This window comes from Ciconia boyciana, chromosome 12 (assembly GCF_034638445.1).
Source record: "Ciconia boyciana chromosome 12, ASM3463844v1, whole genome shotgun sequence".
Classification (NCBI taxonomy): Eukaryota; Metazoa; Chordata; class Aves; order Ciconiiformes; family Ciconiidae; genus Ciconia; species Ciconia boyciana.
The window spans coordinates 7696816-7723098 of record NC_132945.1 but is presented as its reverse complement, the minus strand read 5'-3'; the positions used below and the strand labels follow the sequence as shown (position 1 = coordinate 7723098).

General features: G+C 53.8%; 1 protein-coding gene across 1 annotated transcript; it reads right to left on the bottom strand.

Moving 5' to 3' along the window:
* Positions 1-818: 818 nt before the first annotated feature.
* Positions 819-9566, bottom strand: TNMD (tenomodulin). Its single transcript, XM_072877360.1, has 7 exons — positions 9367-9566; positions 9105-9239; positions 5741-5881; positions 4846-4947; positions 2820-2973; positions 1460-1632; positions 819-1028 (listed from the first exon to the last, which is right to left on the bottom strand). The coding sequence occupies exons 1-7, from the start codon at positions 9514-9516 to the stop codon at positions 819-821; spliced, it is 1065 nt and encodes a 354-aa protein (XP_072733461.1). The 5' UTR covers positions 9517-9566.
* Positions 9567-26283: the final 16717 nt, after the last annotated feature.

Here is a 26283-nt window from a genome sequence, read left to right as displayed (position 1 = left end):
AGCAGAGGAAGGCTGCGCGGGGGGTGAACGGGGATTTTGGCCATTAGCCCTCAGCACCGCTGCAGGCAGTGTCCTGCTCAGCGCGGCTGCAGCATCAAGGACTTTTATTGCCTCCCACAGCTTGGGGTTTGCTTGCTTGTTGGTCACAGGGCTGGGGACAGCTGATGGCACTTGGGGTCCTCCGCGCCGCTGCTCCCTCCGGCTTTGGCTGCCCGGTTCCCGGGGGGCTCCTTCTGCCTGCAGACTGCCGTGCTGCACATCACTCCCCGAGGGACTGGTGCCACCCCATAGCTGCCACTAGTAACTGCAGAACACATCAGAACACGCCAGAGCAGAGGGTTGGGACATGCTGAACAACTACCAGGGCCATCAGGGAGCAAATTAGGGACCTCCGCACGTTCCCAGCGAGGCGAGCACCGGCAGTCCCAGTACCTGAGTTATGGATGCTCGTGACAAGGCAGCCGAGCAATTAGATCACTTCTCAGACCCATTAAGCATCACAGACTGAGACTAAACGACTTTCCATTTTCTTTGCAATCGCTCATACAAGACGTTTATTGTTTGCCTCTTGCTGCTCAGCGTGGCGACGATGCACTGGCGCATGGCCTTCCCCAGCCCCACGGGAGCAGCACCGGATGCGGGGGGGACAGGCGGTGTGCGCTCAGTGAGGGTGCCACGGCCGGCGGGCTCGCATGCTCACCGGCAATCAAGCAGGTAACAACCTGCGCGTCGGCTATGTCAGGATGCGTCCGGATGGGTGGCAATGCAGCAGGTGGGCATGGGGCAGCACCCAAGTGCTGGGTGCTATGCGGCGGGTGCTACACCCTGCCCAGCATCCGCGCGATCCACCAGTTGCAGGGCATGATGATCCGGCAGATGACCCTCCCGCCCTGGTAGCAGTAGGGGTAGGGGTAGTAGCCCAGGAGGGGCTCGCAGACCCGCCGGCAGTAGCGGTTGGCGCGGCGGCACTGGGCACAGCAGTAGCCTCGCTCGTCCCACAAGGGGTGGAACTCCAGCCCGTTCTCCGACTGCCGGGAAGAGCCAGCATCAGTGCAGCAAGGGGGGCACATGGCTGGGGCACCCCGGGAATATGGCCAGGACACCCCAGGAGCATGGACAGGACATCCTGGGAGGGCAGCCTGGGCACCCCAGGAGCATGGCCAGAGCACCCTAGGAACATGGCCAGGGCACCCCAGCAGCACAGCCAGGACACCCCGGGACCATAGCCAGGACACCCCAGGAGCACAGCCAGGACACCCCGGGACCATAGCCAGGACACCCCAGGAGCACAGCCAGGACACCCCGGGACCATAGCCAGGACACCCCAGGAGCACAGCCAGGACACCCCGGGAACATAGCCAGGACACCCCAGGAGCACAGCCAGGACACCCCGGGAACATAGCCAGGACACCCCAGGAGCATGGCTGGGGCACCCCAGGGTGCGATTCCCCACACTTACATAGTCGTTGATGGGCAGGTCCTCCTCGGTGAGCTGCCGTGTCCGACGCTTGGGCCCTGGCTGTGCATCCTTCTCCACCTCATGTTCGCTCTCCCTGTCCAACCAGCTCTGGTTGTCCACGAGCAGCTCAGGGTCTTCTTCTTCTGCCCCTTCAAGGTCGGCCAGCTCAGGAGCTACAGGAAGAGCCCAAACATTGCTGTGAACAACCAGGGAGAAGGGGGACAAATGTAGCAGCAGGCATTAACGTCTCTACCAAAATTTGGTGCCATGGAACAAGAAGAGGAGGAAACTGCTCCGACATGAGCAGCCCCACCAGCAAACCAGCTCTACTCCATTGCCTCCTGCTCTTACCAAGCCTGGGCGAAGGGCCGTAGGAGATAATGTGGCAGGAGGAGAGGGTAGAGAAGACATGGCCCGTCTCCTCCCTGTGCTCACGGGTGGCAGGTGCCCGTGGGTGGTGTTGGCATCCCCTGCACGGGCTGCGGGTGCAGGGAACCGTCCTCGTGGTGGGCTCCGCTGCTGCAGGGGGGATTTGTAGAGCCCCAGAGAAGCAACATGATTTGGGGCAGATTATACCCAGCTACAGCACTTGTTGGTGGCTTAGGTAAGACCCACAGTGACATTAATTTTCTTTACAGCAGGGTTTAACAGCAGGGACTGAGGAAGCAGAAAGGGGACAGAAGCCAAGGACAGCAGCCTCCCCCTGCATCGGGGATCTCTGATGCCCACTTGCTCCCAGGACCATCAATGGCCACGAGCTGGCTGGTACCCGTGGTGGATGAGATGCTCCTCTGCGGCTGCAGAGCAGAGGGATTTTTCTCAGCAGAGGTTTTTAAACTATCTCATTTGGATAGAAGTGGGTTAGAGAGCGCGGGTAATTATGCTGGCGGATCTCAGAGGCCGCAACCTCTGCGAGGGCTGTGTAGCGAGCAGCTGGAGGTGGCAACCCCGTTGTGTGATTTAGATGCAGATGTCTGCTCATGCTCTGATGTTCATGCGGTGACTAGAATTTAGGCGTCCCAGTTTCCAGCAGCGCTGGCTTCTTTGCAGGTACAAAGGGTTTTGGGTTTTTTTGCCTTGTTATGACGAGGGTGGCCACTCTGCAAAGCACAGAGCGGTGGGGAGCTGGCAGAGATGAACACTTTGCAGAGAGAAACTTCAGCCCCTGCTATTACATTTGCCATGTTCTCTCATGGTCATGGCTGACATTGTGTTCATGTGAGAAGTACAACGAGGCTGTGGAAATGGGTTCCTACCACGCCGCACTGGGGCAAATGGCAGAGCGGACACGGGGGGGTGGCAGGGCTGCTCCCAGTGAGGGGGCTCACGAGCACTTCGGGGAGGAGATGGTTCCTTGTACCTGCTATCGGCGTGGGGTGGATCCAGTAGATGGTCACGTTTCTGCAGATGTCAAAAATTTTGGAGCTCTTCAGGAACTCTTTGTTCTGAATGGGCTTTTCCCCAGGCACCCAGACCACAGACTGCTCAAAGTAGGTGGTTGTGATTTCTTCTCCCTGGAAGAAAAGTGAGACTTCACCCTGGCGTGGTGAGCCACCCTCTCCCCACCCCTGGCTGCTTCTCATCCCCTTGGCTCACCTCGAGGCACCTCTCTCCTCCGAGCGAGCAGCTGGACTCTGCCTTAGCCCCAGGACCGGGGTGCTCGCCGGGTGCACATGCAATACGCCGCTGGTCCTCACGCAGGGACACCCATCATGAGCCTTGTCTTTCCTGCCCCCTCTCAGCCAACTCCACCCCGCTCTCTCCTCCCTCCGTTCATCATGCTTCAAGAGCCTTCTCCTGTGCAGTCCCCACCATCTGGAAGAGCCTTCTGGAGTGCCCCAGCTCATTTAAAACCCAAGATTAAAACATTTCCTCTCTGCTTTGCTCTTACTACTTAATTTCTCTCTCCTTCTGCTACTGATTTTGTGATCGAACACTTTAATTTATTCCTCACAGAAATTCTTTGCACGGCCGTATTCTGTAATTTATACTACATGTCTCTGCCGTTGCATTAGTCCATGGTGTGTTTTGGCAGGCGCTTAGGGAGGGAGATATATAAAGATTATTGGATGGGTCTGTGCTGAGCTATCTGCCAAGGCAAAGTTGTGTACGTTGGTGGTGGTAGCCCATAGAGCAAGTTGGCAAATGGCATTTTTCTCTCCAGAAGGCGTCTGGTGCTGTATTTCTCTTTTATAGAGTTTTTCCTTATGGCTTTGGGAAGTCTTAGGAAAGAGCTAACACAACCTGACCCAGTCTGAATAATTTTCAGGGTCTCTGGTGAAAGCCGCGGGGCTGGGGAGGTGCTGCCTGAAGGACCTGGCAGCGCGCGGGCTCTGGGAAGAGATGACGAGATTTTAAATCTACATTTATCTCATTGGGTTTTATATTTCAGTTCTCTACCTGGGGCAATGTTCTGCTAAAGACTGGGAAGTCATATCCCTTTTACGACGGTAGCTGAAAAGATCTATTAGCTTCTTATGGCATAATCAAAGAATCGGTGTCTGGGAATTTGGGTCATGATTCAGGGAAATGTTTCTGCCCACGCTTCATTTCAAACATGTCCTGCTGGCGTTTTTATCCGCAATGGCTTCCTTGGGGGGGGTTGAATCTGCTAACACCCTTTGTCTTGCCAACGGGGAGGCGGGAGGGCTGTGCCACGGGGCTGTGCCACTGCCGGGGGCTCGGGCATGGGGACGGGGACAGGGGACAACTGCTTTCAAGGGACTGAGCCATCACCCCAGGTTACGCTGTCAGAGAGGGGTTAAAATACGGAGTCAAACACTTTTTCCACGCGGCATGCAAAGCATGCGACTCCTTGCAGCAGGCTGTGGCGGGCAAAAGTTAAATGGGTGTACGAAGCAATCAGGCACATGGATGGGAGGGAGGTCCATGCAGGACAGGGAGGTGGCCCCAGCCTGGCGCTCCCCACCTCCCAGGGCTGTACGCCAAGTGCTTTCTCAAATCACATTTCTTAAACGTGGCTGCTCTTTTAAATTCATTACTTCTGCCTCATTCTACTTGAGAACATGAGGCTCAATTCTTGGAGAAAACAATTTGATTGACTTTTTGGTGCCTGCTAATCCTGAGCTGCCTTGCGACCTTTTGACTACAACAGGATTATTCTTCTTGATCTCCGGTATTGTGCCGAGAGGTTTTTGTCTGTCAGCTGTCTAATCCCGTCTCTTTCCACTTGTTGTTTTTAGAAGCAATCCTCTGAAATAAGATCGTTTTATGAAGTGATCACAACTCATTATTTCTTTATTGCAGAGTCTCCAGGAAGGCTGGAGCAGATGGGAGGGCGGTGGGGATGGTGGCCGCGCTCCCAATGCCAGGGAGAGGAGTGGGTTTCACCGGGGGCTGAGGGGTCTCCTGTTTTATTCACCTACCTCAAGCTCGGGGATCTTGGCTTCTGTCGTCTCAGGTAGGACTTTAGTCTGAGTTTTGATGAAACATTTTTGAAGTCCCACAAAGAAGATGCCAGTTATTCCCTACAGCATCAAAACAAACACCAAAAAAGCCGTCAGGGCAAAGTGGGAGGATAAATAACCCCATCGTACGGAGGGTACAGCCGGGTAAGGGTTTAGTTGTATTTTTCCTGTTGATGTTTTTGTGCAAACTCTGTTCAGCGGCGGTGCTAAGATGTACTAACAGGTTCTCCTAAGGGATATTGCATTTTATGGTTTGGGAGAATTGGGCTTTTTACAGATATTTTAAGGCAGATAGTAATAAAATTTTACTTTGCTCCCCTTCTCCTTAGAACTATCATGAGCTCTAGTTATCATAAATAAAAATATGCAGAATAGCATCTGACCGTTATGGTTGTATGAACATTCAGCCCCCAGTTCTTGCTAGGCTATTAGCTGAAAATTTTGCCATATGTCACTGCACAGGGTATTTCCCTACAAATTTTAATTAGGTTTCAGAGAGAGCCTACAACATTGTCACAAGGTTTTAATGCTCTCCAGACAGAGAAATGTACTGGGCTCGGATAGATTTATGATGATTGTGTTCCTTTGCAAGGGTAAATCCAATAACTAGGTCTTGCTTTTAAGATGTATTTCATTGGAACTGAACCATGCCACTATTAAATACCGGTGGAAGCTTATGTAGATACACATCTCCTTTCCTTTGAGAGCATCCCTAGAGAGTCTGCATATGGGCGTTGCTCTCCCTGACCATCCTAGGTCTTGCTTCAGCGACCCCGTCGTGTCCCAAGGGATCCCGCCGGTCCTGCTGCAAGATGGCAGGCAGGCTCCCGGGGACAAACCCTGCCGCACTCACATTTTTGAAGTCATGGATCTCCAGGATTTCCTCGCTGCCATTCCCGCTCCTGAAAGTCTCTGTCCTGGCCAGCGGGTCGATCTCCATCACGATCTTCTTCTTCTCGCCGTGGCTGAAGAACGTGTGCTCCATGTCGTAAACCTGTGAGGGACAAAAACACACGGGCATTGGCTGAGCCCCCACCGATTTCACACACCGGCCAGTGGGCGAGTGGGCTGGTGCTGGGCGCCTGACCCCTGATGCTGGGTGCCCTGCCACAGGGCTGGCTGCTTCCCCGCGTCCCGGCTCTGAGCCAGGATGATCGTCCGTACGGCGCAAGGATAGGCAGCTCCTGGGCACTGGGGCTGGGAAGAAGGGCAGGATGGGGCCAGGCTGCAGGAGGACATGTGTGTCAAGCCTGGGAGAAGATGCTCATCCCACACTTGCACCAGGAGCTTTGCCATGGCTCAGCCTTTGCCGGTGTTTTCTGTGGCACGAGCCTGTTGACACCCCAGGCTGGACTGAAGTCCTGAGCCCAAGAGACCTTGCTTTCCCCTGTCCCTGGCTCACTTGCTCCATCACCGTGTCCCCATCTTTCTTGCTCCATCACTGCATCCCCGTCTCGCTTGCACCATCACTGCGCCTTCTGTTTTTCCTGGAAAGGCAGAGGTAAAAGCCTCTCTCTGCCTGGAGGAGATCAGGGATTGCCTGCGGATCAAAGACCTCCTCGAGGGCTGCTGAAGAGCTTCGGGGCGTAGCAGCCAGCTTCCCAGCGGCACTCATCCCTGCGGGGAGCCAGGGGAGCAGCGCTGGGGGGAGCAGCCCTCTCCTCCTCACAGGTGCTCGCCGCACTCAGCCAGCCCGGCAGCCCTCCAGTCTCTGCGGATGCCTGACCCTTAAAGGATGAGTAGTGGCAGATGCTATTTGAAGTACAAAAATGATCCCGCTGGCGCAGCGAGAGCTGGTAAGCCTTGGGGAGTCTCGTTTCCCAAATCAAATGGTGTCATGCGGAAACAAAGGGCTTGTGCAAAACCCCTCGAGTGCACAGGGCAGCAGGGAGTGATGGAGGCACGGGGACGGGAAAGCCCTGTTCGTCCCCCGGCACGGCCGCGGAGCCAGGGAAGGGGCACCCTGGCCCCATAGCAATGCCCCAGCGAGGGGCAGGGGCTCTGCCTGCAGTCCCAACCTAAACCCCCTTTCACAGTCCCCCGGTTCTCGCACATCCCTCCCCATCAGGGGGTTCAAAGCCTCTTAGCAATGTTTTCAGCATCAGCATCCCCCGTTTTGCAACCACTGAAGGAAGCCTGGGCGCAGAACCGGCCGTGCAGGAGGTAACTGCCCGGTACCTTTGCCCCTGCTTAAAAGTTAGAAGAGCGATGTGCGCCTTGGCAGCCATGAGCAGCTCCTGTTACTCAGCAGGAGGCTTTTATAAAGATATATGGCTGCCAATGGATTTTATGGTATGGTAAAAATAGTCTGAAGCCTAAAATGGCTGGAAGGCCGCCAGTTTTGACTGACAAAATGTGCACGGTGCCGTAAATCATTTCTAGGAGGGTAGGATCCCGGGTGGCACCTTACCTTCGAGTGCCTCTCCATTTACAAAGAATTACTTTTGCCAGCGCAGTGGCCAGCTAACCCATTTGGGCTTGGCCGGCTCCGTGCTGTTCGGAGAGCTGTGAGATGTTTCATAGGGCTAAAAATGACACTTGCTCGTGAATCGTTGAAATACGTTCCCCTGCGAGGCCGCGACAAACACCTTGTCAGCTGACTCATCGCCTTCGCTTGCTGGTGGTGCTGGCCGGCGTGGATGCTGCTGTGCAGAGGGCATCGCCGTGTCCAAGGCCACCCCTTGGAGGAACAAGTCTTCTTTAAAGATTTTTTCTGTTCTCCAGTTGTGCGAAGGGACCTCAAAGCGCTTTTTGTTCTTTAAAGAGTTTAATTCCCCTTGGTTTATATTTTTGAGCGTTAGGAACTTCCAGCCTCCCCCGTCTTGCTTGTCCCAGCGGACTCCCGGGCCAGCTGGAGAAGCGCTGCCCCGCGCCCGCAGAGGATGCGGCGATGCCAGATGCCGGGAGCATCAGCATGCAGCTCCACGGCGGGAACATCTTTGCTCTCCTGCGACCTCGCACTTCGCTTGCCCGCCCGTCAGGCGTTGTGAAGGGCTTTCAGAAACACCGATGGACTCCATCCTCCATCAGGCCGTGGGAGCCAAGGACCGGTGCCTGGATAACCCTTCCGAGGCTGCGGCAATGGGTCTGCGCCGCGGCTCGGAGAAAACCTCCCCTTCGGGGGTTAACAGCCTCTTCCCCCCTCCGCGGCTGGCACGCACCCTGTTTTTCGAGGAACAGTAGAGACTTTATAACCATCTTGGCAGGAGCCTGGAGCCACATATGGCTTTTATTGCTTTTTCTTTTATTTTTGGGGGTATTTATTTCTATTTGCTGATAAGAAGACAAAGTTTCCGGCAAGTGGGGTGCTTCCTCTGCCTGGCAGGAGGGCAGCCTGGCTGGGCTGGAGCGGCTCCAGCGTGGGGCAGGGAGGAGACAGAAGATGCCACTGTGGGAAAGAGGCCGCCTTAGCTGCGCACGGGAATTTTGGAGACGTTCTTGAGAGATGGCAAAAGCCACCGGTGCCGGGGTGCAAAGCGGGGCCTCCTGGATGTGTGGAAACTCAAAGGGCAGGAGGATGGGGAGCAACGCGGAGCACTGGGCAGGCTGTTGGCTTCAAGGTTAAGCTATTTTCTTGGGGTATGGGACAAAAAAAGAGGGTTTTGGCAGAATTGCCAAGATGCCAGGCAGAGATGCATGGGAGATGCGCAGCCCAGCGCTTACAGCAGCGTCCGTCTGGGGAGCTGGGGATAAACGAGCACAATCCAGTTAGCAGGAGCTCCTCCAAAAGCTAATCCGTCTACCGTCCCCTCACATTGCAGACACATTAAAGTAAGAAATATAATCCATGACAATCAATCACCACTGCGTCCTGGCTTTCTCTCCTCTTTATGCGGTGGCATAATGACTTTTCCACCAGTTTCTGGCAAGATAATTGAAATGAAATGGAAAATATTTTCTTACTTGTCATAAAATTTGCTGCCGGTGAAATAAGAGTAACTTTAACTCTTCGTGGCATAGCTCCCATCCCCTGTAATTGTCAGTTAGGGAAAGAATGTGGTGGCAGAGAAAAAAACCCAGCCCATATAATGTAAAAGCTAGTTACGAATAATACAAAGATTTTTAAAAGTCCCATGAATACTTGTGGTCTAAGAAAATGCATTTTGTAAAGTTGCCTGGGTTTCGGGGTGTAGTTAAAAGTTTTGGTGAGTCGGGGGGGACAGCTCTGCCTGGGGAAGTGGCACTCAGAAACGCTGGATTAGAGAGTTTTTACTTACTTTTCTGGGTGTTGGGTTCCAGAGATATTTGACACCAAAAAATATCAGAATAAGAGAAATGAGCAGCACGCTGAAGAGCAGTCCGCAGATCTGGTATCTGGTGCAGGTCTTCTTTCGCGTCTTGGATGCTTCTGCCTATTTAATGACAAAACAGCGATAGCCAGAGGTTGGCTGATGATTCAAGGAGGGACGAGTACACATGCATATCAGACGTTTATCGCGCTGACAAGCTGCTCGGTGGCAAAGCAAGCCACGAACTTACGTCCAGAAAGCGGCAGTCCTCCGGGCTCTCCCGAGCCGTCCCTCCCATGGTCTCCTCCGTGTGCGAGGACGAGAGCCCGCTCCGAGGTGGAGTTACAGAGCCTCTGGGCTGCACATGCGGCGGGGAAGGCTGGGTCACTGCCCACCCCATGACGGCGGCAGCCAGCTTTCCCCCACAGCCTGCCGGGCCCCGGGTGTTCCCGCAGCGCTTGCTGTGTACAGGGTGCAAGCAGTTCCCACGCTTTTGGAGATGAGCCCGCACGAAGCTCTGCTGCGCCGTGTCCATCGGCCCCATCCAGGGTCCCAGTTTTTCGTTTAAGCTCTGCTCCTGCCCTCCGCTTCTGCCCCTCCCCTGATGGCTGGAGGTGCCCAGGCTGTGCAAGGGCTCCCGGCCCCCCCCGAGCTCTGGGGACGCGGGCACTGCTGCTCTCGGGGGCTGCTCACCTGCGCTCACCTGTGCAGGGGCTCCCGCAGCGGGGCAGCCCGGGAGCTGCTGGTGGAGTGCCTGCGGGCAGGGGGACGTGGGCACGGCCATGGGTGCGCCTGCGTGTGCATGTGTGCACGCACACTTGCAGCCCTGTGCACGCACACGTGTGTGTGTGTGCATGCACTCACGTGTGCGTGCACTCACTGCCAGCCCTCGGCAAGGCTCCCCATGGAGGGCTCTGGCATCCCACTCCCGCTTTGTGGAGAGCCTTGCCCCAAAGTCGGCCTAGCCAGGAATTTCCTGACTAATTTTTTTTCTACGTTCAAAAATTTCCATTTGTTGAAATCGTACCATTTCTTCATGGAAATGAACCCATCTTAAGAAAGGCTTTCAGAAATCCAGTGTGAAGTTTCTAGTCTGAACAGGATGAGGCTCCCTGGTGTAGAAGAGCTGGCATGCACTGTTTTTCCAAGCTGTTTACGCTCATAAAAACCCAGAGTGCATCATGCACTAATTAAAATTGCACTGAAAAGAAGAAAATCCATGTCGAGTTTTGCTCAGGGTGAGAAACAGAGAAAGAAATTGCTTTTAGAGGGTCTGGCTTTGCGAGCGTGTCGGGGCATTGCTGTCCACATCCCGAGGGTAAATCCAAGCGGGACGGAAGCGGAGTTGCTGAATGCTTTGGGGAAAGCGTTGTGCGTGTGTGTGCGCGCGTGTGTGAGCAGGGGGTGTACGTGCCCCGGTGTGTATCAGCTCCCTGCGAAGGGGTTTGGGCTCCCTGGCCCCGGGGCGGCAGGAGCTCCTCACCCTGCAGCCCAGCAGCAGCTCCAGGGCCAGCTCCCCTTCCCTTAACTCGGTAGCCATAGCTCAGGGATGTAAAACACATCAGGGTTTTTAATATTTGAGAGGCCAATAACAGAAGGGAATCATATTGACGAGTGAAAGACAGCAGGTTATTTGGAGGAGAAAAATCGCTTTTTAATGGAAAGCAATCACAGGCAGCCTTTGAAAATATCTGAAAGATTTTGGAAATCTAAATGCAGCAAAATCTGTGCAGACGCCAGGTTTGTCTTTCTCCACTTTTCACCAGAAAGTTTCACCTCTGAAGCTTTTGTTATTCACTGGAAGCTGAAGTATCTGAAAACATTTGCTTTTCCTGTCAAAATTATAGTTTCAAAGGAAAACTTTGGAGCAGCTCTACTGAAAGACGGTTATGATTACAGGAAAGAATTACAGCAGTGCCGTTAAGCAGACATAAGTGATCAGCATAGCAGCGATCTTCACAATATCCCCCACTCCAGGCACAGGAAACACTGCAAATACCACTCGTAAACCAAATTAGGCATTATTATTTTATTACTGTTGTAAGGTAAATGTCAAGCTTTTTAATGGCAATCACTGTAACTCCGGCAGGAGTCGGGCGTCTGAATTAGCTGGAAGAGGTGAGAACCTCCCAGGGCTTGGAGTTAATAAAACTCAATAAATATCATCGGTCCCTTCCAGCGCTTGGCGAGTGCTGGGGATGGAGCAGCTGGGGCGAGAGGCGGGGGCACGGGGAGGGTCCCCCCGCAGGGCTGGAGACCTCGTTTTGCTGCAGCCTGCAAAATTGGGCACTGCTGGTCAGGAGGGATGGGAGCGAGCATGTACAGACACAGGCACACACATCCACGGACAGACGCGTGCCTGCAGGCGCAGCCCGGGAGCCACCTCAGCCCTGTGCTCCCCGGCCCCTGTGCTGGGCAGGGAGCAGGACGGGACCCCTCCACACTGCCGCTCTCCATAGAGAGCGTTATAAATAGCCAGTCTTGAACCGGGGGGGTTGAGAGCAGCAAAATCCTGTGCGACCCAAATTGTCCTTCCCCTCGGCAGCTGTGGGCTGTGCAACAGCCGCTGGATCCCAGTGGGGAGAGGGATACTTGGGATGCAGAGGGGGACAGAAACCACGGGATGATGCTGGTCAGGAATGGGGTTTTTTTCCCCATTCCCCAGTGCTCAGGCTCAGCATTTAGGGTGTCAGAGAAAGAAAAAAAATGGATTTTCCGTGAAAAGACAATAATTTTTTGGGAAAAAAAACCTCAATCTCTTTAAGATGACAATCAGGTTCTCTGTATAAAAAGCAGTTCCGATGGAAATCTCCCATCAGTGCCAATGAAGAGGGAACAATCACTAATTTTCCTTGAAGCTAATGAGTGCAAGTCTATATGACAGGGGAGAATTTAATCTGATGTGAACTGAGGAAGAGAAGCAATACTGATATTAATGTGTGACTAATTGATACCCAGAAGAACATTTGAAATGATTAAAAGGCATTTGATTTTTATACAGGACAATAAGAGGCTCATTGGCTATGACTGGTGCATCCTTTCTGTTTTCTACTTCTTGCTCCAATTTGCCCAGAAAAATCTATCACATCCGCAGCATAGCTTGACTGCCGCATAAAATCTCTGTGCCTGGAAATGTTATACCAAGAAATTCCTCCTGGACAGCATGAAGGTTCGTACACGGTGTGAGCGGGGGCGAGAAGCCTGGCAGAAATAAAATAGGTCCCCGAACTACTAAAAAGCAGCTCCCCAAAGCAGTGGGGCTCGGGCAGCAACCTCCAGCCGAAAACCCATCGTGATTAATATGGTGCTCTTTGTTATAATGAAAAACCCATTAAGGTCAGTGGCAGCATCTCTGAGCAGCACTAAATTGGAACGATGGAGACAGTAAAGTTAAAAATGAGCCATAATATTAATGTGGATAGTGAATTAATTGGGCAATTCCATAGGTAGTAAGTAAATCACATCGTTTACCGCGGGACACGGCGCCTCGCGGCTCTCGCTGCAGGGTGCTGTGGTGGCAGCAGTGGCACCTGCTCCCGGACAGAGCCAGGGCAGTGACACGGACCCACAGCACCTGGGGACCCCGCTGTGTCCGCCCCCACCAGCCTCGGCCCCTTCTCCTTGGGTGCTGCTGGGGGGTCTCTCAGCAGGAGAAATGCCTCCTACTTTGCTCTTTTAGGTGCTCCAGCCCCAAAACACACCCAGAGCGCTGGCTTACAGCTTGTCTGGGGTGCCGCATCCACAGTCCAAGGTGTCTGTCCCCTGGTCCTGCAGCCGTGGCCCGAGGTGCCTGTCCCTTGACCCCCAGCTGTGGTCTGAGGTGTCTGTCCCCCCTTTGCTGTTGCACACACGAAGCTTTCAGCAGGCTGCCGGTAGATTTACAGACAGCTTTTCCCCTGGTTTGGGCGGGTCTCTCAGGAAAGGCTTCCTCGCCTTTGGGAGACACATACAGCACCATCACGCAGCCCTTAGCCATCTCCTGCTGCTTTTGTGTCTCAGACTGGGACCTGCCGTGCTGGTGCCGGTTCTGCAGGGGCGTTTGCAGGCACTGCCGCGCCGGGGGGCTTCGGGAGGAGGGGGAAGCCTGAGCGAGGGGTGGGGGATACAGCTCTTGCCCTGGACCCCCATCCCACCTGGAGCAACGCCACCATCCTTCAGACCCAGTGTCTCCTGGGTGATTTATCCCAGAGCGAAGCATTTGCATGCGTGTTGGTCAGGCTCCCCACTTCCAACATCCCGAACAGCAAACAGAAAAAAGGAAAAAATCACATATAAAAGGAAATTGCTCATTAGCCAGTGGCTGATTACACAGAACCGTCTCTGCTTCAAACCATCCCATTTTCTGTAACATTTGCCAGATGAGAGGACGCATACCTCCTCTTATCAACTAGCCACATATGGCCTCAGCTGAAGGGAGGTTTCAGTAATTGGCCTATTCATCATTCATTGTTTATCTTAAGTTCACATTGTCGTAGGGAACTCCAGAGACATCCTTGATTTAAGTTAAGAAACTTAATCATTATGATAAAACTGCTCAGGGAGTTGGACTTCATGTTGGAGATGCACGTGGCCATGTGGCACTCTGGCAGTCTGTAGCCACAGCAGATTATTCAAAGCTGACAAAGCTTTTGGAGAGAATAGAAAAAGATAAATCCGTGGTGGTTGTTCTGATGGAGCTGCTCAGGAAGTTATTACTGAAGACACATGCTTCTCCTTGCTCACAGCCCATGAAAAATCCCGCTCCTCCAAGCTCAGGGGGACGTCTACCTTATTTCTGCTGGTGTGACTCCCTCGTCAACAGAAGTTATTAACAGCGCCAGAGAATTTTATCCAAATGCCCGTTTCATCTTGATAAATAACAATTTCATGTCTCTGTTCTACTAGATGACTACACGGTTTTATTTCAAACACTTCTTCAGAAATGCTTGCCCATGCACAAGGCTTAGCTCATCTCTAGAATATGTGCTGAGCAGTTGTTATTTTCACCAGGCTTCACCAGTAATGCAAAGACCAAACCCATAATCCTGCACCATCGTAAGTCACTTCTCCCAATAAAGAGCTACTTCCTACTGGGAGTGCTAAAAGGTAATTGAAAGCTACGTGTGTATTGGTGTCACACCGAAAAGCATTTTATTAAAAATAGTTTAAGGGTTGTTAAGATCTGAAGGAATATTATAAAGCTCCTCTTGGATGCAAGGAAGGAAGCCAAGAGGGTAACTTGGGGAGCGAGGGGTCGTTGCCTCCCTCTGCCCTGCAGTAACCACCACCCCCGTGCCCACCGCCCAAAGCCACCGTATAGGGGCTGTTATTGGGTTGCACGTTCGTGGCAGCAGACGGATGCTCGGGGTGATGCAGGCGCTCCGCTGGCAGCCTTAATTGCCAGCCTGCTTAGTTAGAAGCGGGCGGTTTTGTGATGACTGTGTCTGAGGTGTGGGGGGAAGGAGGTGGACGAGGCCAGACGGGTTTCCCGAGGAAGTGCAGATGTCGTGCTGCAGGTGCGTGGATCCGTTGCGGGATGGATGGATGCTCCGGGTTTCTCCAGCAGCAGCGACAAGCCCCTCGGCGCGGGGAGAGGCACCAGGTTCCCCTTCGAGGGACTGCAGGGTCTGTATCTCACCTCGGTTGTAAACTCGACCGTGGGAAATCTGCAGGGAGAAGAAAATTTTTGGTAAAAATGGCTACATTGTGCTGGGATTGTGTGAAGAGAATAACCAGTGTATTATCACTGCTTAGTAAACCTGAAATATTTAATGTTAACGTATTGAACATTTCCTACCGAATCACATTGTATCACACAGGCTCCTGCGTTATTTTACTCTGTCACCTGGTATACATATTAATGTTGTTTACTTACTAAAGCAAGTAAAGACAGAATTGAGATTAGTCCTGAATGCGACTAATCAAGAAGGAATCCATTAAACTGAAGAATTTCAACACAGTTAATTTTTCTTTGATTGTCATTAAATCTCCCATTGATGGCCCTTGCAATTAATCGCGCTGAGACGCTGCAAGCATCATTTTCCCTCATCCTCTGAGACCACGTACAGCCGCAGTGTCCCAGCGACGGGAGGATGAATGCCCTGGTCTCTCGGGTGTGCTGAGGTTTCTGGGGAGACCCTGAGGCTCAGAAGATGGGGGTTTGCCTGGTCCTTTCTCAGTGATGTCTCCATGCAGCCCTAGCTGCTTCCCCTGCGCCTCGAGCTCAGCCACCGCCTCTTCCTCAGCTCTCATATGTACAGTCAAGCTGTGCACGGCTCCAGGGTCCTTTTGGAAAAAAACCAGCCATATAAAAAATCAATAAAATAAATAAAATGAACCAAAGTCAGCATGATTGCCTATCTCGGCCCCAAACAGAATGAAGCAGTGGAAAGCTCTGCACCTATGAATTTTGGGGTTCACCGGCTGAAATGTGGGGCGGCAGCTGCTGCTGCGGGCTGGCTCCCCTCCGGATACTCACCGGCACCGAGGGGTCCCTGGGGGTGCCCAGCCGGGGGGCGGGGGGACGCACTCCTGCCAGCTGCGCTTCCAGCTGGGGCACCGGGCTTGTCCCCATGAGCAAAGGTGGCTGGACCCAAGGCTGCTCAGCTGCCCCTGCCTGGGAGGGTACATAGGGGTATATAGGGGTATATAGGGGGTATTATAGGGGGCGGGCTGGCTGCAGGGGCACTTGGGCTGTGCTGCTGCTGGCCCTTGGCTGGCAGAGGAGGGCTGCAAGGCTCCATGCAGGTCCAGGAGCACAGGGTGCTATGAGCTGAGGGCTAGCAAGAGGAAATTGGGCCAAATATAGATTAAAAAGGTGGGAAACGGAGCAGGGAGGAGGCTCTGGTGTGTGCAGGTGAGGTGGGAGCTGCGGGGTCATGGCAGTGCTGCGTGCGTTAACCAGCCCTGTTCCTGCCGGGGAACGGCACCTGTGCCAGGCTGGGCTGCGTGCCCGCGCTGCGATGGTGGTAGGGGATCTCCTCCTCCTCTGCAGCTTCCTCTCCGCCTCAGCCATGTGTGATCGCAGATGGGCTGCAAAGGGGGCGCGGAGGGGAGACGATAAGCATATTGGTGATGATGTACCATGGCACGCGCCGCTCGCCCGCCTGCGAGAGCGGGCTGGCTGCCGGGGCCATGGGCATGCACTCCTTGCCGTGCCGCTGGGCTTCCTCCCGCCTGGGCACCCTGTGCGAGTGGCTTTCAGAGGCTGCTGCCTGACCGGCAGCAAGCTGAAGGGTTCTCGGTGCTCCAGGGCTGTGTCTGGTGGTACTGGGAGCTGCTGCAGGTTGTCCCAGGAGCTGCTGTCCCACCGTGACTGGCGGCCCTGCCAAAATCTGGGTGACTCAGCCGTCGCCCTGTTGCAAGGTGCCGGAGCCCCAGTGCACTGACCCCTGGATGGGGCTGTCCCAGTGCCCATCCCGGGGTCTGCAGGAGGGCCAGCTTGCACCCCGTGTGGTGCTGGGCCACCAGCGCCATGGCTGGCCCCACGCTGCGCCCTGCAAGCTCGCTGCCTCCTTGCCTCACAGCTGGACCGGCTGCAGCCCAGCTCTTTCCTCAACTTGGCGAGTCTTTGCCTTTGGGATCACGAGCGCACAGTTCTGCTGTGCGTGGTGCGCCTGCCCTCGCCTTCCACCCGACGTACCCACCAAGGCCGCTGCAGCCGGGCTGTGCCCCCCAAAGCCTGTCCGCAGTGGGCTGAGCCCAGCCCTGCGTGCCTTCGGAGCAGTCCAGGCATGCAGAAAGCACCTGCATTGCCTCCTCTCGGGTGACACCCCCCTTCCTCCTCTCTCCTTCCCTCCTGCTGAGGCCCTTATTTTTTTTTCCTAACATTAAGGCTTGAAGCTCCTTCTCACCCTCTCTCTCCTATTCCTCTGCTCTCCCCTTGCTACACCTGGCAGGGATTTTTTTTCCTCCCTCCCTTCCAAGGTGCTTTGCTTCTGTTAGATTTTTTCTCTCCTCTGCTTTGTTCCTGCTCTCTCTCCTGGTTCCTGCTGCCTCCTCCTTGCTCTTTCCCTTTCTGTGCCACCTGCCACAATCTCCTTCTCCCGTTGCACCCCCAGCATCTCCCCCTCTCCCCGGCTGTCTCGGCTCTGCAGCAGGAGGGGGCTGCAGCCCCTGGGACGGGAGATGCTCCCCAATGGTGCAGCCCCTGCCCCTCGCTGGGCTGCCTGGCCCTGGGGTCTGCACCCCAGGTCTGTCCCTGGTGAGGTCTTGGCTGGCAAGTGGAAATTCCCAGGAGAACCTGCTTAACTTTGCTGTCAGCTATGGTGATTGATTTCTGCCTTTTTACATTTTTTTGTCCTGTGAGAAACTGCTCGCTAAAGAAAGCACATTTTTCTTGCTTACTGGGAGTTCCTGTTTGTCATTTTTATAAATCAGTGTTTATTGGCCTAATTATTGTAAATGCAGAGCCCAATAAAGGTGACTGTGATTGCAATATCTGATAATGAATTTTATAACAAACCTGCTGAGCCTGAAAGCTGCCAGCAGGAAAGACATTATGTCAGGTTAATGACAGAGAGGAGAGATCCTCCCCACCAAGCTTTTTTCCAAAGCATGAAGGATCTCTGGTGGAGGCTGCTGGGGGTCCTGCTGGGCTGGAGCACCTCAGGCTGGTGGGGTCTGGCCCTCCAACGCTGCACCCCAAAGCTTTTGGGGCTCCTTCACTGCTTTTCTAGCCTTGCCCTGACGGGGGGACGCTTTGGGCATGCCGGAGGGAGGGCTGCAAGGGGGCTCGGCTCCTGCCAGGCTCAGGCCCTGCGCTGGGTGTGCAGACATCAGGCAGCAGCACCCAGAGGTTCCCACTCCCCCATCTGACTTAATCCCACCATGCAAATGCTGAACGCGAGGCACAGGGAAAGCAGCTTAAATAGCACCTAAAGCTAGCTCAACTCCAACTGCTGTAAATAGATTAATTTAAAAAATCAATTGAGCTCTGCAGGGGTAGGTTTTCCAATAGAGATGCTGGCGCCTGCTCTAACCTCATGCCCTTACGTGTGCCCTGGGAGGGGGAAGAACCCCCTCCCTGCCCCCAGCTCAGCCTGCTGGGGGGGAAGCAGCTCCCCTGCCCGTATTGGGCCGCGCGTGAGGCTGCCCCTCCATCACCCTCGCCTCCTCCCGCCCATGGTGTCTGCTGAGATGGTGCAGGTGAGGAGTCATCTTGCTGAGGAAAGTGATGTTGCTCCTCCTCACCCTAATGAGGTGAGGGTGTGGGGGACTTACGGGCTGCTGGTGGGGTGTATAGGCAGCGCAGTGCGATGCTGATATCCCATGGCATTGCAAGTGCCACGGACCTGTCTGATGCTCGAGCGAGGGTGGGGAACCTGGGGCTCATGGTGGTGCCTGGCCTTGGCTCCAAACATTGCCTGACCATGGTGGCCCTGAGCTCTTGCTTTGTCTTGGTCCTTCTCGATGCTTGTGATGGTCCTGGGCAGTCAGCAACAGCTGCCCATGCGTCTGCTCCCTGGGCACGGCTCTTCCCCGCGGTTTGGACCCGGATCTGCATTTCAAAGCTACAAGTGTTGGGCTCTGGGCTTTCCATCAGTGCGTGGCAGCCGTCGGCTCTGCTGAGCCCAGGTCCGCGCTGCTCTGGGTCCGTCTGAGCCGAGAGCCAGCTCCGTCCTGCTGCAGGAACTGGGGCACCTTTCTAGCCCTGGATCAGACCCAGAGCGGGGCTTCATGCTGCTTCGAAGCCTGGGCTTGCAGGGTTTGATTTAGTTCACTCACCAGCAGCAGGAATTGAGCGCAAAAGGGAAAGAATAAAGCCTAGAAGAGAACGTGTTTTCTGTTAAATAATGCAGAGAAACACGGGGGAGGAGGTTGTACAAATGTGGTTTAGTCCTTTGCCCCTGTGTTATTTGCTGCTGGCCGCCAGCGTACCCCAGCTGTGTCTCACGGGGCCAAGGGAATTGCTTGCCCTCTGTAACGTGCGGATGCCCGCGCTGAGCCTTCTCTCCCAAGCCGCCAGCAAGGAGCTGGAGCTGCTTTTTTTTGTATCTTTAATATTTGGTTGGCAGCTGCTGTGTTTGATGCTACTCAATGTGAGAGCAAATTGGATTAACTGAAACATATTTACTGGGATAAGCAGGCAAAAAAAATGTGCGCAGGGGTTGTTTGCAGAAACCGGTGGCTGCAGAAGGTGGCTGATCCCCTCGAGGGGCTCCTGGGGCATGGGGCAGGGTGAGCCCTGGCCTTGCTCAGAGGCTGGGATGGAAAGGGGGAGATGGGGGTATTGGGGGGGACCACAAACCCAGCACCAGGTGCCCCCACAGCCCTTCTCCAGCAGGATCTCCCTGGCAGTGGCGGGACCCAGTGATTTATTGGTGTTATCTGCCACGCATGCGAGAATGCTTGTCTTCAGCAGATAATGCTTTCAATAGTGCAGTCAATAAGAAAGGGACATGGATACCTCAGGAAAATTTGCAGAGGAATTTTGGAGATGGCTTCTGTTTGGATAAAGGAGTCACAAGCAGTGTGTATTCATCACGCTGCAAACAAAGCAAGCCATGGTTTGGTGTTCCTGCACCAGCCATAACCGAGCAACATGTCGTCTCTGCACCTGGAAATGACCCTCCCTCGCCCAGGAGGGGACAAGGGCACAGGATAGATGCAGACAGAAGTCCTTGCTGCTGGAAGCAGAAGGCCGGCATCCGTGGTTTCCCCTGCCTGATGCTCAGCTAGCTGGCAAGAGCATTGCCAGGGCAATATCCTGCCCTGCTCAGCCCACAGAGCACTATTATTTCATTAATCTCATGCCATGTCCTCCTCGGTTGATCCAGTTGCAATATTGCAGAAATAACTTTTCGCTGCTCCCCGAGGAGGAGCAGACTTCAGAGGCCAGGAGAGCTCTTCCCTCTCCTCCCTGCTCACAGTGGGCTGCGATCCCTAAAGCTGCCAGAAGGTTTGCAAAGTCTTTGATTCCTTCTAACTCTTACAGTCAGGGATGCATAAAAAGCAGCTCACGCAAAAAAAACAACCAGTTATTATTATCATCAAACCCTTCAAAATCCCAGGGCAACTGAGCAAGGTCTAGATGAAGAAGTCACGTCCCCATCCCAGACACGAAAATGTCACATCGCATCGGCCGATGCCAGCAGATGCTGTCAAGCAAGTGGCGTTGCGGATCATTCCCCATTCTCTTTGTGTACCCGTCTTCCTTGGATGCTTGGCTTGCTTCTCCCCCGAGTTACTACCCAGACCACATGCTGCTCCCTCTGCTTGTGCCATCCCAGTGTCCTGGTCCCTCCGGCTCTTGTCCGGGCAGGAGCGTTCACGGGGCACTGATTTTTGGAGCCTCATTAGCTGCAGATAAATGAGGAGTCAGGTGAATTCTTACTCCAATTCCTAAAATACCATTTTAATGCATAATATATGTCTGGGGGTAAATCTCTGTTTCTATTTAAATGCGGGGAAGAGTGTGCTGCTGAATTTTAAGTACGTTATCACAGAAAACAATGACTGTGCCGAGTGAATGACATGTCTAATGAATATAGCGAGGGGAGCAGGGCTGGCATCTCCACTCCCTCGTGCTGGTGCAGCCTCCACTAGCTGCATGGGGGAATATTTTCCCAAGCATAGTAGTGACAAATTATACGATCAATGTGGAGGCTGATCTGTGGTCTAATCTTGCTTAGCCCTGGTAAGCCCGGGATTGATCCAGATCTAATCTTGCTTATCCTGGACAAACCCAGGAGCAGATCCAGATCCTAAGGTAACGCATCCTGTGCAAATCCAGAATTGCTCTATCGATTTGCTGGTATCGTTGCTCCAGTTTTGCCTTGCTGCGAAGGGGTTTATCGGCGTTATCTGCCCCTTGATGTGTAACACAATCAAAGCGGTCATCTTGATTAATTGGTGGCAGTGAGTGCCTGGTGTCTCTGGCTGCAGGACTGCGGAGCAATGGGGCTTCCTACGTAAGACTGGCACAACAGAGGGAGGAGGTTAAATGCTGGCTGGGAATCAAGGCACCCTCTGTTTGTGTTTCACCTGAGCTGCAAGAGCTTTTCTTTGCTGTCAAAGGCGGTCATGGAGCCGTGCATGCCTGCAGAAGGTGCAGTCTGTGTAGATGAGGCTCCTGCTCCCACCTAGAGCTGTCTTGGTCTCCTCTCGGGCCCTGGAGGTCCCCTGACCCTCCACCTGTGACTTCAGTGAGCAGAAGGCCCATGACATCCAATGGTCCCCTTACTTTGCTGCATTGCCCTGCAAAAGCTGGTCCCTGCAGCCCACCAGCCCCACCTGCAGCCCACAACAGTGGGCTCCAGGTCTGCTGCTCCTGCGACAGGGCTGAGTCAAGGGGCTTCTGCTTCAGGGCCTTCCCGCAACTCTAATAACTTCAGGAAGAAAAAAAAAAAAAGCAATTACCTTCTGGGGTGGAATTTCTCCAGCCTTTACTCAGCCCACCAGGGAGTTTGTCAGGAACATGGACTGCAGTTTTATTCAGCTATTCCTGAGTTATAACAGCACAGGGAAAATGGCATGTCTTGCCGCTTGATGTTTTTCTGATGTCTTTCTTTGCTCTCAGATTTAAAAAAAATACCAGACCCCAAAAATCTCTCTTCAAAACGTAAAACTTGCCCTTAGCTTAATTCAGTGGAGACTCTAGCAGCTGCTCCTGCATCTCAGAGAAAAGAGGCCTCGTGCTATTAACATGTCTAAAGAAATTGAATGTAGAAATATGAAGGTCCCCCGTCTTTTAAGAGCTGCACTCCGTGCCCGCGGCTCCTGGCTTTTGCACGCGCGGTGGGGCACCAAGGGATGCAAATACGTTGCAGGAGCTGACCCTGCTGGGCTTAAAGGGGGGACTTGTGCTCCGGCCCCTCGAGGAGAGGGTCCCCGGGTGGGGAGGAGGTGATGAGGGGCTCTCCCCCATCCTACAGCTTTTACAGCCCCGTGCAGGTGTATTGTCGGAGGCTGGGCTTAAGTGCTGGGGGACCAAATCCTGGGGGCTTAGTGCCAGAGCTGAGCTACAGCTGCATCTGCAGCCTGGACCTGTATTTTGCAGAGTGCTTTGAGCTGAAAAGTGCTTTAGCGGTGTAAATATAACCTAGAAGGTTCTCAAACACTCCAGAAATGTTCACAGAGAAAATACGCTGCCTTTCCCCCTCCCTTCCCTCAAACGGGAAATAATTCCAAATTCATCCAAATGTGCTTTTCTAATCAAAGGGGCCACTTTGTACTTCTGAATCCAAGGGGAGGGGATCAGAGCACGAACAAAACAAAACTCCTTCTCAGTGCTGCGTTTGCGAGATGGATCTCCCGTGGCTAAATCCATCTGTGTTTCTCCTTTGGCGCGAGCAGGAGGATCTTCCCACTGCAGCTGGGCACTTCACAGGCTTAGCTGCTGCACAGGGAGGAGGAGGAGGATGAAACGCTGGAGCAGCACAGGTTTCTATGGCAGTGTGTGCAGCAGCCGCTCCCCTTATCTTTCCAACTTGATCGGGAAAAATTGCTTTTGTCAATTTTAATTTCAGCTGAGCTGAGCAGGATAAACAAAGGGAGGTGCAGGCAAAGCAGATGGTTTGTCACAGAGCACGGAGCAGGCAGGGAGACTGTGCAGCTTTTTATAGTGTATAATGGCCTTTCCTTGCATCTAGCTATCCATCACCATATAATTCCCGAAATAAACTGGGCTTGTGCGATATATGTGAGATGCCCAAATGTTACAGCAGGTCTGGAATATTCAGGCCGCAGAAGTTTTGGCAGCGGTTGGGAGCATCCACACAAAAGCTTTCTGCTGCTCGGTGTCGGCTCCTTGTTTGGAAACCCCCGTGGTGGCTGCTCGTCCCGCGGCCGAGGCAGGGAAGCTCCACTATGCCCAGGGTGAGACTTTCTTCTGCAGCTTGGCAGATGTGGCAGTCACCGACGCTCCTTTGTGGTGTAACCAGGATCAACAAGGGGTTTGCGTCTTACCCCGCGGCTCTCCCTTCTGATTACACCAGCCAGGGCCACTTCAGACTCCCTGGCCCAGGTCAGGCAGGTGCCTGACGAAGCAGGGAAAGGAGACAACTCATAGCCCTGCTCTGCATTTCCTTGCCTGCATGGTGGTCCCACATGCATGGAGCTTTGCTATCCATGCAGGTGTTGATGGGAGCATGGAGAAGCTGTGCTTGGTGCCCACAATGACCTCCCACTCCATTGCCTACCCTGGCTTGGGTGCTTCTACCACATGGGACGTTTTGGTGATGGGGTGTCCTCTCACACCCTCCAGCTGCATTCACCTTCCCCCTTTCCCCCCAGCGCTGGCAGTGTGGTCCCGTCGCGGCTGCATGCCAGCCAGGAGGCCAGCCGGGATGCGTGCCCCTCGGCTAGGGCAGGGTTGGCAGGAGGCTGCGGCAGCCAAGCGGCTCTGACACCGCTGCCGTGGCACCATGTCCGAACCAGCTGGGGAGACCTGATCTTTCCAGGAGCTTGTGCTCTCAGAGCACGGTGCAGATTGGTGGATATTTGTTTCAATAAGAACCATGCTGGTGTTTGCAAACCCTTTTAAATTGCTCTCAGCAAGCGCTTCTGCGTCTGGAGCAAAGTCTGCTTGCAGAAAAGCCTGCAGAAAGAGGAGGTCTGGGGGGCGGCGGTAGGAGCCTGAATCCTTGCCAGGTTTCCGTCCCGCAGAGTGTGTCGGGCCGGAGCAGGGACGTGCTGCGGCTGCTGCCTGCCTGCCTTTGAACAGCGGGCAGGCAGTCCCTGCTCCCAAACATCCCCATTAAAGCATCCCTCTGCAATTTCAAATAATGAGCAAATATGAAGAAAATCAAAGTGTGTTTGAACTTCATTAATGAACAGAAAGAGGGCTAAATGTTTCCAATAAACTGTTTGCTGCAAATTTGCGGAATACCTAAACCAGCTCCGTCCGTTCCAGCTCAGGTTCTGCAGGTGCCCAAAGCCATGAAAACCTCAGCGCGTGAGTGATGGCAACAGCCAGACCCCGGTGGGCAGAGCTGCTGGTGGTGGCTGTGATTTCTGGAGATAGGTGACTTATTCAAAATCCGAGCAAGCGTGTTATATTTCCATGTGTGGGCAGGAATGTCCCCTTGGAGAGAGCAGCAGGGGACAGCCCGCCTGTGCTGCTGGCCTCGATAGCGGCGAGGAAAGGGAAGATATGGTCCAGGGCTTGGAAGAAAACAGAGTTCAAAGGAGGCTCCGGGGAGGGGGAAACGGTCTCGTGTTAAAGAGGATGGTCCCCGTGGCATTTGTGTGCACTGCAAAAGACTTATTTGGTATTTATTTCCCTGTGTTTGTTTAGAGGAGGCTGAGCAGCAGCCTTGAGGGCTACGTGGGGTCCCGGTCCGGGTGCAGGGCAAGCCCAAATTCCCATCCGCACGGGCAGGGCTGCGCGGGCAGGGCTGTGCGGGCAGGGCTGTGCGGGCAGGGCTGTGTGGGCAGGGCTGGGGCACCCAGCCCAGAGGCAGCCATGGGATTTGTTTGCGAAGGCAGGCAGAATTTCAACGAGCTGCGTTTTTATTCTTCAGGGCTGGAAACCTGATCTCGGTCACAGGCTGGTTGCTCAGGCCTTCCCCCATGGACGGACGGAAGGACGGACGGTTGACCCGGGCTCTGCGGTGCTGAGCCCCCCACCCGCACCCCTCCCAACTTAACGTAGGTTGAGGGATCCCCTGTGTGGGGTGCGGAGGGGCCGTGCGGGCAATGGGTCATGCCGGTGGCTTCCTCCATCAGGACCCTCAGCCATCCCCCAGTGCCAGCCCTGGCTCCACAGCGCCGTCAGCCGATTAGCTTGCTAATTAAAGTAAATCATAATGATAAGGTTAGGGTATATGTTAAAGCTCTACCAGGAAGGGTGTTTTTTCATGTAGCGTATCATGTCATCCTGCCACATGGTCTAGGCTGTAATTTCTGCTTTTCCCTTTGAATGTAGTACTTGCTGTAGCTTTAATGATTATTTATTCCCTGGCTGCAGGAGAGCTCGGTGCCCTGAGTCACAGCCTCGGGTCAGCTGCATGAGGGTCTTGGGCACCGCGTGGAGAACCAGGGAGGGGATATTTCAGGAGGATGTGCACCCAGAGTTACGCTCCGGGTGACCGCTTTCTCTGGGATCCCGGGGCATTCCCCATCGGTCCCCAAGCCTGGGTCTCTGGTCCCAGCTCTGCAGGCCGTCTGGGTGTCTGTCCCCGGGCTGCATGTCACCCGCTGCTCTTTAACCAGAGCTGGGGCGATGGCAACGGTGTGTCTTGTCATCGCAGAAGCTGGCTGGCAGTCTCAATGCAGCACGCTTTGCTGCTCCTGAGCGTGTCTTGCTTAAAAGGCAGCTCCTCTGTCAGGTAGGATGCCATCCCTCCCCAAGTGCCCTCCTCACTTTCAGGGGTTGCTCACAATTGTGGAAATATGGAATTTCCAAAAATGCCCTCAAATAGCAGACCAGTCCCTCGGGATCGCATCACCTGTAAACAAGATGAACCCAGAGAACAGATGCATCTTTCACTGTTAATAGATTAAACTTATAGATGATCACAAAATAGCAGTGTACAGAATAAATGCTTAGCTGATGTAAATTACTTTTTCCTCTATTTCCTTCCATTAGCCACCGACCATTTACCCCAGGCAGAGCTCTGTCCGCAGGAAACACCCAAGCTGGATGTGGAGCAGCGGGCTGGGTAAGTGCTGGGTAAGATAGCAATCCTGATGGACTGAGATGAGATGAAGTGTGAAAATCAGAGGGACTGTGAGATGGAGGATGCTACCTGTCATATTACCTCCAATTCTTAAAAAAAAAAAAGGCAGAAAGCTGTTCCTATCTGATTTGTCCTCTTTTGTTCTGGGCATCGCTTGCTCCAGGAAAGGATTTGGCCTGCAGACCAGCAAGGAAAGTTTGCAGCATTGGCAACAACGCTGTGTGATTCAGGAGCGATCCCTTAAACAAGATTATTACTCATTTTACCAGGCACAGCTATCCATTATGTTAATAAAACATCGCATAAGTGATTCTCAGCCTGATCCAAACAATATATCTTGTGGCCCAGCTGGACTCACTTTTATCCTTAGCCTCACATTGGAGGATATGTTGCCATCAGCAGACACTGAGATGTTGGTACCTGATCGCATGGACAGCCAAGATCTGCCTCTTACTTTCCAAGGGGATGAGCGACGTGAGCTGTTGGATGGGCACAGTTGCCACCTCCCCGCTGTGTCCTTCTCTGAAGGACAGGGTCCGTGTTGGCCATGGCACGTTGGCCTGGGG

What these genes read in the sequence shown, in the direction of transcription:
- TNMD (XM_072877360.1), bottom strand. Translation starts at nt 9,516, where the DNA reads ATGGGGTGGGCAGTGACCCAGCCTTCCCCGCCGCATGTGCAGCCCAGA. An exon ending in GGAACCCAACACCCAGAAAA is followed by an intron (nt 5,882 to 9,104) that starts GTAAGTAAAAAC and finishes TGTCCCTCACAG; the next exon opens with GTTTACGACATGGAGCACAC. An exon ending in ACCTGCCCATCAACGACTAT is followed by an intron (nt 1,029 to 1,459) that starts GTAAGTGTGGGG and finishes TCTTCCCGGCAG; the next exon opens with TCGGAGAACGGGCTGGAGTT.